Genomic DNA, 18,892 nt, shown 5'->3' on the forward strand with positions numbered 1-18,892 from the left:
TTGTATCCTACATTACGACAGCACATGACATCTTTACAGTGGTCCCAAAAAAAAAAAAAAAAAAAAAAAAAAAAAAAAACCACACCCAATCAGCATTTACCAGCTAGAAACATGTTCAGCTAGGCATTTGATTCAGGCAACTGGATGAACAGAAGAAAGTGAACTGATGGTTCTGTAGCAAACTTAGTTTAAGCAAGCAATAACATGCACACAAGAAACTCCATGGGCCAAAGAGACTTTATTTCTGGTGTTAAGCTCCATCTTCAACATTGCAGGACGTTTGAGATACAAAATCCTTCACACTGATGGAAGACTCGTCTAACTTTAGTGCCACTACCGTTTGGGTGGAGTGTATGTTCCTTGATGGAATTAAGATTATTGGTACTGGAGGAAGGGAGTACTGGTGGAGGCAGGGAAGGAGTTAAGTTAGGAGTCACGAAGTGTTCACTTCTGCTCAGGCATAAGGTCATCGATAGACTGGCCTGCCTCCAGGCGTTTCTCCATCTCTATAAGCAGCTTAACTCCATCCACCACCATCTGAACCAGCTCAACCTCAGAGAAGCCCAAACGGTCTGCGTTGGAGATGTCAAAGACACCACCTACTGCAGCAGTGTCCACTCCACCTGTTGAGGAGAGCGAGGTTAGTATTGGAGATGACATTCTGTACAGGTAATACAGAACCGTTGTATGGCTCAGGTGAGTATATACCTGTTCCACGCTTTTGGAGCCTCAGTCGCTTGAGGATCTCACCGAATTTCTCATGCTTACTGACGTTGGGAAGTTTGACATGAACGCCACCACGCAACCCTGTGCCCAGGTTGGAGGGGCAGGTTAGGACGTAGCCCAAGTGCTCATTCCACATGAACTCATGGCCCTTCTCTTTGAACAATTCCTCAATCTGCAAGACAAGTGTGTTAGGATTAAAAAAAAAAAAAAAAAAAAAAAAAAAAAAAAAAAAGTCCCATGCAAAGGAGCTGCTAACAATGTTACAAAAGGGAAGGTTTTAAATTGATTTAAAATAAATAAACACCTTTGTGAGGCCTGTGCAGAAGCGATTGAAGACTTCCTTCATGTTGCCACCTTTCTGCATGGAGATGACACGAAGATGGTCTTCCTCATTCACCCAGACCAGGAATGTCTTATTGTCATTGTGCCTATAAAGCATTAAGGAATAAATAAATAAAACACCTATGTAGTATAAAAATACAATACATAAACTATAAAATATCAACTTAAATCAAGTTGGAATTATTTAATAAAATTGTTATTAAATTAAAATAAAATTATTATTTATTATTGTTGTTTTTATTTTTATTATTTTTATTATTAATAATAATAATAATAATAATAATAATAGATATACAAACCAAGTAATCTTTATACAAGGTGTGTGTGTGTGTGTGTGTGAGAGATATATATATATATATATATATATATATATAAAAAACACACACACACCTTGTATAAAGATTACTTGGTTTGTATATAATAATATTATTATTATTATTATTATTATTATTATTATTATTATTATTATTATTATTATTATTAATAAATAATTTGACTTTATATATTCTGTTTTTAGATAGGTGGTTTGTGTATCCTTTTATAATAAATTAAATAAATGTTATTTTTATTAAAATAGTAATTACAACTTGATGGAAAAATACCATGTTGGTGCTAAAATATTTTGTAGTTTATTATTGTATGTTATATTACAAAATGGATGCATTTAGGTGCTTTTTTTTTTATTAATGTATTTATTGATTTCTTTTTACCTTGTATAAAGATTTGGTTTGTATAATAATAATAATAATAATAATAACTTCATTAATTATATAATAAATTTTGATGGCACCTAAATGGACCCATTTAGTAAGTTGGGACAAAGTCTAAAATGTTAATAAAGGAGCCAAAGTGGACCCAAAAGCCCGCTCTCACTCACCAGATCCCTCTGGCATCGGGCCAGTCACGGGCCATCCCAGAGGCCAGCAGCAGTGGGGACACAGGCTTATCAAACAGGAAGTGGTCATCAATCAGCTGCTGCTGCTCCTCCTCTGTCATGTCCTTGAGGGCATAGTACTTTCCTTTAAGATCGCCATCAAGGGCTCCCAAAGCTGTGAAAAATCACAGGATACATCACAACAAACCTGCAGCATTACAGAGTGGATGCTTGAATCACTTAAGTTTCCGCCCACCCCTCTTGAATGACCAATCATGCAAAAAACAGATGCCTAGCCGAACTCACCCTCAACAGACAGACTCTCAATGCCGCGTCTCTCCCCACGGCTGCAGTGAGGAGGGAGGCAGAAGCCACGGATGCTCCTGCCAGTTCGCACTCTGGAGCTCAGAACGTAGTTGGGGTCAAGGTCGTCTCCGCCCTATTAAAAACACGACTAAATTAACAGCTGACTATTTTAAAACGTTAAACCCAATTAGATGCACCAGACAGAGAGGCACAGTACCTGGAGGTTGTCTGGGTTCAGGTCAGTCTTGTGTTTGTCTGTGGGTTTATATCCACCATGACGATCCTCAATGACGGGATCCAGAAGATCTTTGAACACCTCATATGTCTCCTCGTCTCCAGCAACACAGCCCACCGTCATGATGAAGGGATGCCCTAGAACACAAAAGATCCTGGACTTCAAGGTTTTGTTGTAGTGACATTTTTAAACTCTGACAGCAAACAGATCGTCATGGGCAACAGCTTGATATAACTAACAAGGTGTGGTTAGCATGGTTGGCCTTGAAGCAATCATGAGATTCAGGAAGACACAATCCTCCTTTTGTTGGACTTAAATATAACATTAGAATGTTGTTGCCACTTTCTCATAGCATTTTTTTTTTGCATACAGAGTCAAATATATGAAAGCTTGTACTGAAGTATGACATGCATTATTAGCCACCAGGATTACAACAGCAAATAAGAGCAAGCAGCACTATGCAAAGAATGCAAATTATATTTGTACATTACATGTTCAGTGCCTATTCATTTGACATATCAGGATCAGTGTACAACCACAACTACAGAAGGACAAATGTACGCTTTGTAGAAGTGCTTAAAAATGTGCAAACCCAAGGCTTACTCAAAAGAAATGCAGAAATAATATTCAAGTGTGTTTTTGTATCAATTTGACGCAAATGATCAAACCACAAAAAAAAAAATTATTATTATTATTATTATTATTATTATTATTATTATTATTATTTATTTTATTTTTTTAATAAGTTAATGTTATTTGTTCAAAATGTTTTGTTTAAGACCATTGATGTCATAAAATTAAGCTAGACAGTCATCACAAGGATGAATGTGGTTATTTAAAAAAAAAAAAAAAAAAAAAAAAAAAATAATAATAATATTTAGACATCCAAATTATTAGACAATCTGCTTTATCTCACAGCCATGAACCATGATTATTTACTTGCTCAATATCCAAGCCATTTCATTTTCAGAAAACTCCAGGACTTAAGACGGTATTCCCATGCTGCTTTATTTTGTCAAGATAACATTTAAAAAAAAATAAAATAAATAATGATCTGTACTTTTCACTCCCAGTTACACGTACTGTCTGTAAATTGCATTTGTTCTTCATTTATGTAGATTTTTTTTTGGTGATAACTTTTTAAAAACAAAAACTCTAGTTGGCTTCAGGAGGTATTGGGGGAGGGACATTCCCTTACTAGAAAACATTTGATTGGTCAAAAATAGTGTAGTGCAGGATGAGTCATCAATGGCTGTGTCCCAGTTCAGGGGCTTCATACGTCATTGAGTCGGTTTTTTTTTTTTTTTTTTTTTTTTTTTTTTTTTTTTTTTTTTAAAGTAAACTTTAGATTGCAAAGTAATACAGAAATTAGTATTTTACACCTCACGAGGAATAACAGTCAATTTTATTACGGTTAAAGTACTTTAACTCGATGACGTATGCAGCTTCAAATGCGACCTCCGGAGGACACAGCCCCTGAATTGGGACACAGCTCGTATTTTTGGTCACTTCTTCCAGAGACAGACAAACTTTAAGTGCTTTTTGCTAGAAGTACATATTTCTTGACATTGAGGGGTCAAGCCGCATATACACAAGCTCAACGCAACACACGGACTAAAAGCCGAAAAAAAGAGACTCCGAGTCATAAGTGCTGTAACATTGGAGCACCATGCACCTGCTGAAGTACGGACACTTTTCCCATTTGAAGATAGGCCATTTACCTGGGTTGTCAACTCCGGTTTGAATGACGTCATCCACGGTAAATCCGCTGGGGGTTTGTTTGTCCCGAAGGTTTGCGTACATCTCAAGCGTCAGCACCTTCGCCATGTGGTTGTTGTGCTTGCTGAGGTCGGGGTACTCCTGCTCGGCGGTGTAGTTCATCTTCAGCTGATTGTGAGTGTTACCGAAAGGCATGATTGCGTCTACCTGGTGCAAATATTTGGAAACAAGGATGTTAAAAGGCGAATTCAAATCGGATTCGAACAAGAGGACAAAGCCAGCCCCTCAGCTGCATTAATAGTGACGTAACAGCATTAAAGCGCATTTTCTAAAACAGGAATTTGTTTATATTCGCTTAAACCGTTACAACAACAAACAGTCGTGGTACGACGATTTTGTGCTCGGTGATGTGTCATGTCACGCGGGCAGTAAACATGATGGAATGTCGAGCGCGCATCCAATAATTGACGCCTCATTAAAAAAAAAAGCGTTCAATTTCATGCATTTTTTGAGTGTTATGTAATGCTTTCTGTGCATTACGAAGGTCTTGTATGGGAAACATTTATTATTCTTTGAAGCATGCGAATGCGTAATGCGCAACGTCTCCAAAGACCTTGCAGAAAAAAGGAGACTGACTGCAAGGTCGTTGCTGATGTTTGGGACAAAAGCACCTTATGCACATATCCGTGTTCTCTTGGCCAACATCTCGTTTAAATATCTTTGTATTGACATTACTGGGCTTTCTATACGGTTAAGTCACTTCGGTAAATATAAACAGCGCATTGCAAATTGCCAACAGAGCTTAAATACACGTTTTATGTCTGGATATTGATGCATTCCTCATCATACTTAAATTATTAATACAGCCCGCAAATGTATGTTTTGTAAATTGGTTTGGCAGCGTTATCACATCAAAACTTCTGAATATTAGAATAACAAAGGCTTTTTGTAATGATTTCAAACAAAAACCATACCTTGTACTGATTTTCTTTGGGAAAGCGGGATTAATCCTTCCTAAAGTCCACCAGAACCCACACAAAGACTGATAATGGTGTCCAGAAATAATCGGCTTTGTGGGGTTTTTATATCGAGCCCAAGCTCTCCTCTGATTGGACGCTATTTGAGTCCATTCATTTTATTGGGCAGGGCGTCGCATCACCTCCACAACATCCACTATTTGCTTACATTGATCACATGACGTTTTTCCTTGACGGTTCTCCTTGTCATGATTGACAACAAAATCGAACAATGTGGAATCACGTGCATTTATCAACAGTTTCAGATGTTTTGTTTTGTGCTGGCTGGATAATTTATGCCACACTGTTTTAAAGGATTTCTATCTATCTATCTGTCTGTTCATGTTTGCTTAGCTCTCTATATACTCTGTGGCACGTTGCATTTCTACTATGGCAACGTCGCGGTCTACGTGCCCACAACATTGTGACAACGTAGAATTGTAAGACGCCACAGGGCTGTAGCAACGTTATTACGCAACATTGAGCAACTGCGACACAACGTTCTGACAACTTATTTAGATTATAAATATTTCCCATTCTGCGTGTTATATTTCGTGGTTAATTTTTAATCTCTCGATATTAGATCACTATATAATATTTTTTATATATATTGTTTATACTTACTATTATTTATGGGCACTAAATTAATCAATTATAACCAACACCTGCAAATGTACACTTTGAAGAGTAAAAATGACATACAAGGTTACATAATTCAACTTTATTATAACTGCATATGATATATCACGCTAATGCATCATCAGTTTGATGTAGTGTGGATGTGGTTTCATTTTTCCTAGGAAATTAATTTTGTTTAGCATTTATTACTGGTTTCATGTTGTCATCCTGTAGACTGCCTTGTGAAGCGTTGTTTTTGCAATTGCTTGTTTTTCTGTCTCCTATTTCGCTCTTAAATCAGGTGTTACATTATACATGGCATTATCTGTATAAAGATGAGTATGAAATAACAAAATGCTTTAGTCTCTAAACAAAGTCATCAATCTGATGTGCTTCAGATTTCAGTGTAACTAAACCCTCAATCAAATCTTTCGGTAACATAATACAATGTTCATTCCCCTGTGATTGTTTGTGCTTTTATTCACTATGACATATTGTTCCCAGGCAGTATTAATAGTAATAAGACCTAACTGACGTACATTCTGGTGTCCAAAAATATGCCAGTCGTATCTCTGCTACGTCACTTGTCAATTGAGTGTATTTATTAGTATTACTGAAGGCAGTTTATGGTGCTAACAAGCCTGTTTACTTTTGGTAACGTATGTATTTAACAAATATACAGTACTGTTCAAGTTTGGGGCCAGTAAGATTTTCTTTGGTGAAAAAAATTATGTTTTTATTCAGCAAGGATTCATTAAATTGATCAATGACAGTAAAGACATTCAAAATGTTACACAAAAAATGTTTTCACAAAAATATTAAATAGCATTGATAATAAGTATTGATAATTATAGAAATGTTTGTTAAGCACCAAATCAGCATATTAGAATGATTTCTGAAGACTTGAGTAATCACATTTTAAAATATATTACAATTGTTATTTTAAATTGTAATAATATTTGACTGTTTTTACTGTATTTTTGATCAAATAAATGAAGCTTTGATGAGCATAAGAGACTGCTTTCAAAAACATTAAAACATCTTACCGATCCCAAACTTTTGAGCTGTCATATTGTCAAAGGATTTTACATTAATATGTTAGCTAAATTTAGACATTTACTGCTTGTTTTAGACAGACCTTACTTCAGTCTTCTCTATACTATTTACTAATGAGAGACCTTCTGGGTTTCCTGGATTTAAGGGACCACCTGGTATGAAGGAAATGATATACTTGTACTGTAACTGTGAGGTTGTTGCCTTTGTGAGTTTGAGTTATGTTTTGCTAGAGACAGAATTTTAACTATAGTCTCCTGTGTACAGTATAAACTCACCTAGGAGCTTAACCGTGAGCTCACGGAGAGATATTCATGCTGAGAAGATAATGCCATCTCCACAGTGCACGACTTCTACTGTAGTTAACTGCTGTTTGTGCAGCCTCTACCTCTTTATCAAAAATCACATATTGTAGCATACTGCCGTTTTTGTCATGCTAAACTGTACCTTTCTGTTTCTCTCTAGTATCCCAGAATGCCCAGCCCGACCACACCCCTTTTTTGTGATTTGAACTAGCTTTAGCATTAGCATAACAACTGGTATGCTGGCCAGAGAAGGCAGTTTTCACTTTGAAATATTCTTTTAAATATTTAAACTCTTTTACAAAATAAAAATGTTCAATCTGAGAACAAAAGAATGGTCTCAGATTGAAGCCCAAGGCTGCATCTGATGAGTATTCATGATGGCAGTATTTTTCCCCTTCAACCCCGTGGACTGTTGTTTTTCTCCTTGGTTCAGGGACTGCAAAGCAGTGTGCAGCAATCACACTTTGACAGGGTGAGACAAACGTTGACAGTGCTGATGTTGTAGAGAGTCTACGACAGAATATTTTGCCTTTAGCTCCCTTGTTTTTTCATATATACAAAGCATTGGGCAGAATACGGATGGATGAAAACAACACTGCATGTATACTAAAGCAGAACAGGAGCAGCTATAACAGCAGGTCATACATATTGTCACTGAAAGAAGCTTATAAAGCATAAGTAAAATAATGAAGTCTTAGATCATTTTATTCTACACAGAAGGCTACCAGCCTACAAAGTCTCCCCCCATAGCCATGCGGTCTGTCAAGCCCTCCTGACAAGGAGCTGTCAAAATCACCCCTTTCCTCATTTGCATCGCTCTTGAGAGCATTTAATCCTTTCTTTCTCCCCTCCTCCTCAGTCACCTCTCTGAAGCACTGTGTAGAGGCCAAATCAGCCCTATTTAGTGATTGCAGACAGGAAGCCAAAAATTATTCAAATGTATTCAAATCTATTTTATATTCAAAACTCTTTCAAAGGTAATTTAAAATATAACCACACATTGCTGCTTCACTTATATGCACTACCATTCAAAAGTTTGGGGTTGGTAAGATTTTTTTAAAAAGAAGGTAATAATTTATTCAACAAAAGGACAAATTAACAACATTTACAGTGCTACACAATATTTCCATTTCAAATAAATGCGGTTCTTATGAACTTTCTCTTCATCAAAGAATTCTGAAAAAAGTTTTTCTGCTAAAATATTAAGCAGCACAATGTTTTCAACATTGATAATAATGAGAAATGTTTCTTGAGCAGCAAATCAGCATATTAGAATGATTTCTGAAGGATCATGTGACACTGATGACACTGAGTAATGACTGCTTACTTTAGACTTAGTCATTTATTTTAATTGTAATATTACTGTTCTTACTGTATTTTTCATCAAACAAATGCTGCCTTATGTTGATGAACATAAAAGACTTCTTTCATAAACATTAAAAAATCTTTTGAATGGTATTGTGTAGGTATGACTGGACTTTTTTATGCAATGTGGAGGTTTTTTATGTTGCATAAAGATGAAAATATTTGATCATTTTCATTTATTTTTATGAGTAACTTAATAAGTAGGGGTGTAACGATACCCTCATGTCACGATTCAATACATATCATGATACTGAACTTACGATACAATATTATTGCGATACTCCAAGACATGGTAAAAGGATAACAAAAAATGTACTGTTGATTAAAACGCTAAATTCGGTATTACATTGGGGGTGGAAATAAATAGGCTTGGACTTGGTGCTGGTAACCCAATGCACAGGACAATGGTGACACCAGAATAAAAATATTCATGATTCTGAAGCTGAAAATACAGAATTATTTTAGACGAATATGCTTGCACTGTCAATGACTAGATATATTTAATAATGTAGGTCAAGCATTTCTGGAAGGTTGAATGTGAAGTTTTATCAAAGACTGTTTTGCATAATGTTTTGCATGCAGACTACCAGGACATTAAATTTACAAAAATCCCCACGATAAGCCAATGTAGCATATCATTCATTGCATATGTTCAGGCCATTTCTGTTTTGCCTGCTTCTCCAGAAAGCTCCTGAGTGCAGTGACACTGAGCTGAAGGTCAACAGGATTCCTCGGATTGGCTGTTTTCCTTGCTTACGCCTGACGCATCCCAGCCAGGTAGATTAAAGATATCTATTGCAGCTCATCTGCCTTAAAACATCCCTGATTACATTGCTTTCTATTGACTGTCACTTAGATTGACCAACCAACAGCCATCTGTTCTCTACTGCCCAATCCAACAGGACTCAGAACCAATGAGTGTTTGCAGCATTAAAGTGGTTGACTTTTAGAAAAATTGCTTTGTAGTAAGTTCATTCTTATCACAGTTTTTAGTCACATTAGAGTAAAGCACTTTTAGAGACTTTAAGCAATAAAAAGATATGGAAAAAATAATGAAGATACACAGAACTAGTGCATGATCTAATATAATACTAGAAAACAACCGTACGACAGTGGCAGAACGCCCACATTTTCAAGGCGCTATTGTACGCAACAGCTTGACAACCAATTTTCCAGCTCCTCCATTCAGTGCCTAGTAAAGATTGGCTGCTTTGCCTTTGCTCTTGGCCTATTGTGGTCACAGGAGCTGGCAATGGTAGAGGCCATTTAAATTTTAACCAGTCAAATGAATGTAGGCCAGCATCGGCTTTCATAAGAGCTCAATTATCTTGAATAATAAATCTAAACTGCTGTCCCTCCTGCAGTGACAGAGCCCATCCATGAGTGGAGAGCCTGCCCTTCAGTCTCTATGCCAAACAACAGTGTATTCAGCTGAGAGACTGAAGCTGTAGAGTTCAACACTTAACTGTTTATGGGGTTACTGTGAACTCCCTAATGTGGTTTGTTTCAAAACTGAAGGTATAGGTTATGGCTATTTAAAGGCTTTGCTCGGTGGTTAACACACTTGTTGGTGTGATCTCGAAGGAATGTTTATACTAAATTCGTGATTATATTAAATACAACATAAGCTATACTGACAGTATTTAAAAGTTAGGAATAGGAGTCTAACAATTAAAGTTTATTTCTGTCAACATGTTTTTGTCTGTTTTTATGGAAGCTCCTTTCCTGTCACATAAGAAGGAAAAAAATGCTTTGGTAAATCATAATTATGACATTAAAAAGTCATAATTATCTCATCATTTTTTATCTCAATTGACTAACTCATAATTTCAACCTTTTATGTCATAATTATGACTTTTATTTTCATAAACTTTGTCATAATTAGAATCAGAATAAGAAAAAGCTTTATTGCCAAGTATGCTTGCACACACAAGGAATGTTTCTTGGTAAATTATAGCTTTTTATGTCATCATTTTGACTTTTTATGTCATAGTTATGATTTACCAAAGCATGGGCTTCCAGTGGGCTGAGGTACAAACTTGTTTTTTTGCGGTAATCGACAGTAGATGTGTCGCATATGCTATCAAATCTTAATGTTAGCGATGCACAATACATATCGGGTGGGCTGTGTAGGTTACTTTTAAAATTTATTTCACTACAGATTACAAAATACATGCTTTAAAATGTAATTTGTAATGCATTTCGTTAGATTACTCAAGTTTTGTAACTTTAGAATACTTGTTTGGAATACCAATAATATAAGTATGTAACACAAAAAAGGTGAGTTTTTATCTCACAATTCTGACTTTTTTTTCAGAATTGCATGATATAAAGTTGCAATTGCAAGTTATAAAGTCAGGATTGTGAGATATAAACTCACAAAATTTAGAAAAGAAGTCAGAATTCTGAGATATAAACTCTCAATTCTGAGAAAAAGAGTCAGAATTCTGAGATACAAACTCTCAATTTTGAGAAAAAAAGTCAGAATCGCAAGAAAAGAAGTCAGAATTGTGAGATAAAAAGTCGCAATTGTGAGAAAAAAAAGTCAGAATTGCAAGTTTTTATCACGCAATTCTGATTTAATAACTCGTAATTGCGAGTTTATATCTCCCAATTCTGAGAAAAGAAGTCAGAATTGTGAGATAAAAAGTCGCAATTACCTTTTTTTTTTTTTTTTTTTTTTTACAATAAAGGGACTCCCAAACAACTATCGCAAAATATGAAAACAGTCGTGGATCATCCAGTTAATGACAGGACAGTTAAGACTCAAGGGTATGTAAGTTTTTGAATGGGGCAATGTTTATAAATGTAGTCATTTTGTCTTGTGGAGTATATGTGAACATCTGTTATTTGAAATAGCTTATTCGGGACTGTAGTAAATAAACATAACATGCAATTTTTATGATCCCTCTGAAGGGGTAAGAAACTTATGAGCAGAATTGTAGCTCAGGATGCTTTTGGAGTGTCAGGGTCGGAGAATCACCAACTGCTGTTTACATTAATTGCCTGTCACAGTTTATATGAAAGTTTAAATGAAATAAATGGCATTAAAATTCGAAGTAATCACTTTGGTAATCTAAAATACTTTTCAGATGTAGCTGTAATTTGATTACCACCCATTTAAAATGTGACTGTAAAGAAATACAGTTACTCAAATGTTGTATTTTAAATACATACCTAAGTTACAGGTATTTAGTTATTTCCCAACCCTGCATATCGGTTTCATATTGTTTATCACCCAATATTGGTGAACTTTTAATTTATTGATATCGTCGATATTGGTTATTTAATTGTACACTGTCATTTCCAATATTTTTACAAATAGCCACCACCTAACGCTTACTTAAAGTTAATCTTTAAAAACATTAATAATGTAATAATACAGTTAAGTGTAATCTTTAGGAAATCTCAAAAAGAATATAACATTTTCGTACTGTACATTATAATGTTGTGATCTCTGTATTTTTTAAACTATTGATTTTAGCTTTAATGTTTTAATTTTTTTTGCTTTAGACAAAATAGTATAGAATTTTTGGTCATCTGCCCTAACGTGAGAGATAATTATTAGCTTATCGTATTGCCAGCAGTTTAATGTTGGTGCATCTGAAAAATACTATTAATTTCTTTTGAGATAAAACTTTTTAATGATAAAAGCAGATGGGACTGATTAAAGCACAGTGAAACAACATGTTTTACTGGGTGTTGGTCTCTTTAGTACCAGCCTCACATTTTAAACCATTAAGCACTCGTAAGAGCCTCTTATAATGGATCTCAAGCGAATCTAAGACTTTCAGACATTTTGTATCATGCTTGAGAGGGATTATACTTAGTGCTTGTGAACAGCTCTGCAGTAATGGATCCCATTCCCCAGTCCATACCATGTATGCTGTTTAGTGCTATAGAAAGTCATGTTTTGCTTGATGTAGTGAGCAGCACTTAGCTGACTCCCCAAAAAACAGCTCTCAGCTGCCGATGGGATGGAGCAGGCAACAAACGCTCTGCATTACATAACACACTCACATATTGTCTAATTCACTCGCATAACACACACACTTTCTCACACTAATGTGCTGTGGCTACTGTATGCAGCGAGAGTGTATATCCGAGTATATCATGTCTGTAGTAGATATATACATTGATGAAAGGGAACAACCACTCTCCGCCAAATCCATATCAATCACACTGATCGTGTTTTGCTGCGAGATGTGAAATATTATCTTATGAGTGGAGTGGGTGGGGTCTGTTGTCTCACTGTCCCTCCCTCCCTCCCTCTCTCTTCTGCTGGTCACGTGTGGAGGCATTCATATGATGCTGCATGACAGCTCAGCTGACTTGCTGCTCGATTGAGTAGCATTTTGTTCCGGCATTACATACAGTAGAAGCACTCATCTCAAACGTTTTGGAGCAATCTACATAGGTAGTAACTGTGTTTATCACAAAAAAACAAATGTGCAGGACACTCAACACAAGTGATTTCAGTAGAGTTTTGGCTATGCTAACAACACTATACTCTAAAGGCCAGTTCACACCAAGGACTATAACGATAACGATTTAGTTCTAAAAATCTTTCTAAATATAAAAGAATAGCAGACTCCACACCCCAACTATAACGATAACGGCACAGAGAAACGATATCATTGGAATCACTTTTAGAATGATTTTTTTCCAACTGATGAATGATAAAAGCATTGAGAGCCAATCAGAATCCATCCTGCTTTAAAGAGCTTGAGCATTTAAGGCGACAGACGATAATACTGCATCGTGCGCTTAGAATAAACAGAACGATATTGCGCATTGGTGTGGATGCTTATATAGTTTTTGTTGTAGTTACCTTTATTGTTTTTGGTGTGAACGAGCTTTAACAAGCATAAAAATACACTTTTTTTTTTTTTAAACGTAACTGTAATACATTTTTAAATTGATCAGTAATGGTTGATATTGGATATATTATATTTTTTTTACATTTGGATTACCTTTGCTGTCATCTAACACTCACTAAAAAATAAATCGGTAACACTTTACAATAAGGTTATTAGTTAATGTTAGTTAATGCATTTACTGACGTTAACTAACAATGAGCAATGTATTTGTTACAGTATTTATTTATTAATCTTTGTTAGCATTAGTAAATAAAAATAAAACTGTTCATTATTAGTTTATGTTAGCGCAGCTACATTAAATAATATTAGCAGATACAACTATTGATTTTAATAATGTTGAAATTAACATTAACTAAGATTAATAAATGCTTCAAAAGTATTTTTCATTGTTAGTTCATGTTAACAAATATAACCTTATTGTAAAGTGTTACTAATAAATCTTAAAATAAAGTAAATCTCAAAAGGAATATATTTTGTGCTGTACATTATAATGTTGTGACGCCTAAATTCCAAAAATGTAAAATTATTGATTTTAGTTTTAATTTTAGTTTTTTGGTTTATTATTCATTCATACAAAATAGTATGGAATTATATTCTCTGCCATTATCTGTTTTTAGTCATAACATGAAAATAATTATGAGTTTATCTGTATTGTTTCCTAATTCTATTCTGTTCTATAATGTCTGTAATGTTTGCATTCTGGTATTTTTCAGTTCCCAGCATGAGGTTTGTGGAGGAGGAAACATGTCTGCCATTGACCCCTACTCTATATTTCTCTCTCGTCTCTCTCTTTCCCCCTCCTCCAGCTCCTGTGGCTTTGTCTGATCTGAAATGGGTGAAAGGGAAAGGCTCATTTCCCCTTTAATGCATCTTTAAACACTCTGTCTACAGCAGTGTTTATGTATTCAACTCCTGTTCCCCAAAACCACATATTAGAGAGAACGATGGAAAGGGAAAAACCCGGTCACCTTCATCTGTCTGTGCCTCGTTTGGTTTGCCCTTCGGCGGAGTGGCCTCATCAAGGCTGCAGAGTTATTTTTCCTCCATGCTCTGCGCTGTAATTGATTTCTGTGTTAAGAGACAAAATTGGACCTTGTGCCTGTGGCCTACATGTCATTGTGGTTCTCACTGTCTCCTGCAGACGAGCTATCATTAGACGAGTGCAGAATAGCTCTCCCTCCCTTTTCCACCTGCTGGACGTTCATTCACAGACGTCCATTTACATATGAATGCCATGGCTACTGTATTAATGAAACATTGCTTCCATTGTTGCCATGAGAACAAAAGTGGCGATGATGTCATGCCGCTCCTTTCACCTCTCAGATTAGCTGAGAGGACGCAGCAGGCTGTGTGGAGTGGGTAATTATGAGTGAAGGCATGGTTCCCAGCCTCTGCACTGACTGGATGCCCACGCAGTCTCCCTGCCAACCGTACAACATAATGGTGGAAAATGGCACATTAAACCGATTCATTTCATTGTTCAAAAGGTCTTGAAAAAGCATGTCATATAGAATCTTTTTGGCTTGGCTGTGTTGAGTTCCCCTCTCAGATTCACTTCTGTTTTGGATGAGTTTCCTTACAGTTGTAGAAGACTGAAATGTTGTTGGCTGGATGCACAATATATTGGTTATTGGCTGATAATAGAGATTTTTTTTATTATATTGGTTATTGGATCAGATATTTATTTGTTTATGGTCATTTCCCTTATTTAAAAACTGTTAAATATAATCTTTTGGAAATCTCAAAATGAATTGCCTATCTGGTTTTCATAATGTATATTATGTTGTGATGTCACATAACATTTAACACCTATTACGCTCCTTTTTACAAGGTGTAATATAAATCTTAGAATGTGTCTATGACGTTTCAGCTCAAAATACCCCACAGATAATTTATTATACCATGCCTAAAATGCCCCTTTTTGGCTGGAAGCACAAACCTGCTGTTTTCATGTGTGTCTCTTTAAATGCAAATGAGCTGCTGCCCCCCTCCACCCATTTCCAGAAGAGGGCTGTGCCTTTACAGCTCGTGACTCGGGTACTCCGGCAACGATTAAAAAGGAGAAACAGTATGGAGCCGTTTCCACAGAACACGTTTTTGCATTCACTGCGCTTCTTTTTCAGTATTTTCTATGAAACGCGCGCTAGACATTGCATTTTTTCTTCATTCAGTGCGTGTCTTTGCGTCTAAAAATAAGAGATGCAGGCAGCGGAAAGCACAAGGTGTCAGGACGCGTTTTTTAAAACTTAAACTTCCATTAACTTGAGCGCTGCGTTTTTAGAATGCTGTTTCCTGCGCAAGACGCTGTAAAAGATGCGAGACAGAAGCGCAAAGTAAAATCCGTCTAACGCTTGTACATAGGAAACCAATGGAAAAGTAAAGCAGTGAAATAGAGAAACTCGTTCTATGTTCATCGATACAGAACATTTAGATTGTAAATCACGTAGCTGAGACATTGGCGGACTGTGTACAGCTCACTCAGGGTAAGGATCTAAGCTAATAGGGCAGATTCCGTCAGCAGCTATTCAATCTGACTGAGCCATCTCTCAGATTAATAACAGAATATTGAATGCGTGTAAACGTAGCTTTATTTTTAATTTATTTAGACAATAGTATATGGAATTTTAATATCTGCCAATTATCGGTTACTGACCATAAAATGAATATACGTGGCTAGAATTTTGATATTATCAAGAAGACAACCACTGGTGGCACATCTCTGGGGTTTTGGGCGGTATTGAGCGGGTTTCTTCCACATCAGTGGACATGCAGCGTAAAGCTTGCCTTGATCTCTTACTCTGTCTTTGTCCTCATTCCACTCCCTCATCCCATCACGCAGTGAATTTCACATCCATAAGCGTGTTATATAATCATGTTTAATGCCAGTGTCCTTCATTTCTGTACTGAAAGAGCTCAAAGCTCTTTGCCAAACAGCCATCCCAGGGAATGCTAAAATGCTAACAGCAAATAATCCGTTTGAGCATAACATGCAAACAGTCCCAAAATGTTTATTTCCATCTGTATTTTATGATACACTGTTGAAATTGTTCTTACAGAATTTGCTTAAAAGATACAAAGGTACAAAGATACAAAGATACATTTATTATGCCCTAAGGTGTTTCCCTGTATGTATCTTTTGGAAGATTTCATTCCCTTCATGTCTTCAATCTATGTTTCCTTTGTCTAACAGATTCTAGGGCATTTATTAACCAGAATCCATCACTGTCATAAGCACCTTTCTCCTAAACATCCTCTTATTAAAATACAAGACTTGATTGGCTGTCCTGTGCACCTTCATTTATTTTCCCAGCCTGTGTGAATGATGTATCTTGTCTCTGTGAAAATCAAATTAAAACCTACACATGAGATGTTCAAAAGTTTTTTAATGTTAAAGATTTTTTTTTATGTTTTTGTGTCGTATGTAAAACCAATATTTTAAAATACAGTAAAAACTGAAATATATTGTGAAATAATAGTATTATTTAAAATAAATGTATTTATTCCTGTGATGTCAAAGCTGAATTTTCAGCATCATTACTCCCGTTTTCAGTGTCACATGATCATTCAGAAATCATTTTAATATGCTGCTCAAGAAACATTTCTTATTATCAATATTGAAAACAGTTGTGCTGCTTCATTCTTTTGTGGAAGCTCCATTTTTTTTTTTTTTTTTTTCAGGAAGAACAGAAAGTTTAAAAGAACAGCATTTATTTGAAATAGAAATCTTTTGTAACAATGTAAAAAGTCTTTACTGTCACTTTTGATCAATTTAATGTATCCGTGCTGAATAAAAGTATAAAATTTAAAAACTGACCCCAAGATTTATATATTTACTTTTATATTGACCTCAGCATCTCATATTAGTATTATGCCTGCTGACATACCCTTTAATGGTTTCTTACTAAAAAATATATACAGTATATATATTTATCTGTTTTCAACTAGCTTAAGTTGACCCTTTTCCCAGACCCTTCAACTATTGTTTAACATCCACTCTTAACTTTTCATCCCAGCCATGGCTTAATTCATTCAGTGTCTTGATGGGGTTATGATCATGATTTATGGTAAAGTAAATGAATAAAGTCATGTCCATCTGTTCAAAAAATGTTGATCAGGTGTATTGGTTTGGCTTGCCACTTGCCTTTGGTTTTCTAAGACCTCTGTACCTCCCGCTGCCCCTGTTGGCATCACTTTAACACACAGGAACACGGTACCATGGCTTTCATGCCCATATCTGTGTAACAATGCCATCCTGTGTTTTTCTCAAAGCAAGATGCTCATCAAAGCTCTATCATCTGTCACCTGTGTCTGCCACATAGCCATGGGAAATGCAGAGGATTTCAAAGCGCCATTGACAAGATGCATTCAAAAAGGCTTGCTAAAGTGTTTCTGTGCACTCAGGGACACGGGGAGCAATTGTCTGCTGACTGTAATTATGCTCTTGTATAAGAGTTTGGTCTTGCCTGGTCTCAGCTGTCTCAGCTCTAGATTAAAGGCCATGAGGAGGCAGGGAAGGAACTGGGACAGAGGAGGGGAGGTGACTTGAATGTCTGAAAGATTGAATGTCTTTGCTTGTTTCCCACCTTCAAGCACTCTCACATCTTAAACTGTGAGCTTTGCTGCATTATGTACTACTGATTGTATAGTGCATTACAGCTATTGCTTACATGGGCAGCTGTCTTAAAGGCTAGTTCATGCCTCCCTATAACAGACACCAACAGGGTGAACACGCGGATCCAAGGAACTAACAAACAGACAAAAATGAGTTTATTGCCAATATGGAAAAAATATCTTTTCAAATGTATTTTAAAATAATTTTCAAAATATACATAAAATGGCCAAAAATGTATAGGTAATATAGATTTTTAAATATACTAATATCATTTTTAGTATTTATTTATATACTACTGTATTATAGTATTTGTAAATTAGCTTTTATTTTTATATTTTCAGTTTTCATTTTCATTTTAGTTGACGTTTTATTTATTTTAATTATGTGCTTTTGTCATTTTAATAATTTTTTAAATATATTTCTGTTAAACTTTATTTGATTGTCTTTTAACTTATTTCAGTTGTCAAGCAGCTTTATTTCAATTACCGAAAATGTTTTTGTTTTCGTTAACAAAAATAACACTGATTTACCTAAATATATTTTCGATATGTTAAATTTCCTCTTGGAAAATGTCCTCTATTAAAAATATATTTATATTGACCACAATATAGGCCTATATTTAAAATAATTATTTTTGCAGTTACCCAAAATTAAGATTTTTCTTGCCTCCTAATGTACATTTTGTAATGTATTTTTGCATTTGGCATTTTAACAACATATATTTTCAGCCATACTTATGCACAATTCTATGTATAAATAGTGTGAGAAGTGTGAAAATTAAATGCACTTTAAATACCCAGATGATGCACTTAAAGGCACAATATGTAAGATTTTTTAATTA

General features: G+C 35.5%; 1 protein-coding gene across 1 annotated transcript; it reads right to left on the reverse strand.

Annotated features, from left to right (window-relative positions):
* Positions 1-219: 219 nt before the first annotated feature.
* Positions 220-5,322, reverse strand: ckbb (creatine kinase, brain b). Its single transcript, XM_051874432.1, has 8 exons — positions 5,177-5,322; positions 4,205-4,409; positions 2,466-2,620; positions 2,249-2,381; positions 1,946-2,117; positions 1,031-1,154; positions 709-898; positions 220-623 (listed from the first exon to the last, which is right to left on the reverse strand). Exons 2-8 carry the CDS (start codon positions 4,395-4,397, stop codon positions 445-447), a joined length of 1,146 nt encoding a protein of 381 aa, XP_051730392.1. The 5' UTR covers positions 4,398-4,409; positions 5,177-5,322; the 3' UTR covers positions 220-444.
* Positions 5,323-18,892: the final 13,570 nt, after the last annotated feature.

Source organism: Ctenopharyngodon idella, chromosome 20 (genome assembly GCF_019924925.1).
Source record: "Ctenopharyngodon idella isolate HZGC_01 chromosome 20, HZGC01, whole genome shotgun sequence".
Taxonomy (NCBI): domain Eukaryota; kingdom Metazoa; phylum Chordata; class Actinopteri; order Cypriniformes; family Xenocyprididae; genus Ctenopharyngodon; species Ctenopharyngodon idella.

Coding starts and splice junctions, on each gene's coding strand:
- ckbb (XM_051874432.1), bottom strand. CDS start 4,397: ATGCCTTTCGGTAACACTCACAATCAGCTGAAGATGAACTACACCGCC. Junction 1,155..1,945: donor CCCGATGCCAGAGGGATCTG/GTGAGTGAGAGC, acceptor AATGCTTTATAG/GCACAATGACAATAAGACAT. Junction 899..1,030: donor TCTGCACAGGCCTCACAAAG/GTGTTTATTTAT, acceptor CTTGTCTTGCAG/ATTGAGGAATTGTTCAAAGA.